Source organism: Austrofundulus limnaeus, unplaced genomic scaffold (assembly GCF_001266775.1).
Source record: "Austrofundulus limnaeus strain Quisiro unplaced genomic scaffold, Austrofundulus_limnaeus-1.0 Scaffold782, whole genome shotgun sequence".
NCBI classification, from domain to species: Eukaryota; Metazoa; Chordata; class Actinopteri; order Cyprinodontiformes; family Rivulidae; genus Austrofundulus; species Austrofundulus limnaeus.
In genome coordinates, this window is record NW_013953184.1 from 124,763 (window position 1) to 126,583 (window position 1,821).

The 1,821-nt window shown below is 36.8% G+C and overlaps 1 protein-coding gene across 1 annotated transcript in view; it reads left to right on the forward strand.

Annotated features, from left to right (window-relative positions):
* LOC106532511 (15-hydroxyprostaglandin dehydrogenase [NAD(+)]) overlaps positions 1-1,171 on the forward strand; it is a gene marked incomplete at its 5' end in the record, with an annotated part of 8,733 nt that extends 7,562 nt beyond the window's left edge. Inside the window, 2 exon segments of the mRNA XM_014028577.1 lie at positions 25-182; positions 478-1,171. Coding sequence (XP_013884031.1) covers positions 25-182; positions 478-604 — 285 coding nt within the window. The 3' untranslated portion in view covers positions 605-1,171.
* Positions 1,172-1,821: the final 650 nt, after the last annotated feature.

The window sequence follows — 1,821 nt, forward strand, 5'->3', positions numbered from 1 at the left end:
TGTGTGTGTGTGTGTGTGTTTCAGGGTGCCTCCAAGGCGTTGGGTTATGGGGTCCGGTTAAATGCTGTTTGCCCAGGCTTTGTGCAGACTGACCTCATGGATCAAATCCCAGAGCAACTGGGACCGTACACTGTGCTGGGTGAATCTGTGGAACAGATGAAGGAGAAGCTGGGAGTTTTATCGTGAGTTCTTGTTTTATACCAAGCCTCTAGTTTCCTCTGTGCACCATTCTCTGTGCACCATTCTCTGTGCACCATCACTTATTTAAAAATGTGCCATGCAGAAGTCTCCATGAGTTTAATACACAACAGTTACCAAAAATGTTGTTTAATGTAAATAAAACAACACCAAAACTCATTCTTTTATTTACATTTCACTCAAAAGTCCATCATTCATTGTGTTTTTAAATTCCACAAATATTAAKAGAAACCAAACGTTAGTGACCATTGAAGGAACCATGCTCTTTTTTACATTCAGCACGTCTGACGTGGCCGAGGCCTTCCTGGAGCTGCTCAAAGATGAGACGAAAGACGGACAGGCCCTCTTTGTGACACCGAAAAAGAGGAGTTATGTGCAATTCCCATCACTTGATTCAAAGGAGTAAATGACCATGAAACAGCGCCACCTACAGTCAGCTGCTGGACTGAAACCAAAGTGCAAACTGCAGCCTCATTTTTCTTTATTTAATGCAGTTTACAATTAAATTTTTCTTTTTGATGTACTTCCTGTAACATTTGTTCTAAAGMAAACAGTTTGATTCAACACCTGTGGTGTTCACAAAACTTCATCACAAAAAGGAAGTTCATCAAACAATGGAATCTGGTGTGGGCATTTATATTTATAACTTTATTTTAGTAGTAGTAGTAGTAGTAGTTGTAGTTGTAGTCGTAGTAGTAGTCTCTGTCAAATCTGCAGAATTGGTTCTTGTGTTCTGTCATGTTTTTACATTTTTGTACAACAGACAGTGAACAGTCAGATTTTTTATTTACAAAAAGGATTTGAAAAAGTTTCCTGTTGCTGTTTACGACTTCATCACTAGATGTCAACATTTCATGTATGCTCCTTTTTAAATGTAATTTAAAGTCTGATTATACTAACCCTGTCAGAAAATTTGTCACTTTTTCATGTTTGAATAAAAAATAATTAAGCAAAATAAAAGAGCAGCAAAAGACTTGTTTGTATTGTTTTATTGTGACTTTAAGTCTAGGAAAAACTAGGAGTCAAGCAGTTTTGTAGCCTGACCCTTGTCTTCCTGTGCAGTTCTGCTCAATTCTTGTTTCCCTTCAGCAAAGCGAAGAACAAGAGGCTGGATTTTACCAGGCTGACACTTTTGAGCAGAGTTGAAAGGTTTAGTGTTTTAGTTTGGCTTGTTTTTATTAGAGAAAATAAAATCCAGTGAATTTAACTGTGATTGGATGAGAAGTATAAATGTATATTCTGACACCTAGTGGTTGGTACAATCATGAGACAAATGACATCAGACTCTTAGGTTAAGACTGGCACAGCCTTCAGAAAAAAAATTTTTTTGGAGTACATCACCCGTCAAGAAATGTAATTTTGGAAATTCTAACAGCTCTATATTTTTAATACTTCAATATATTTTGTCAGACATTTACTAAATACTTCAGGACAGTAAATGTCAGATAGTGAAAGGCTTTTACTCTAATAATGTTCTTAGAGGAGACAAACATTTATCAGTCTTAATACTGCTCTGTTGTTGTAATATTATGCATTTTTGTGTCAATAATTGCATTGGCAATGTGGCCTCTTTCTGCACACACACAAACCAATCCCTGCCACCATTTTCTGCCACATCTCCAT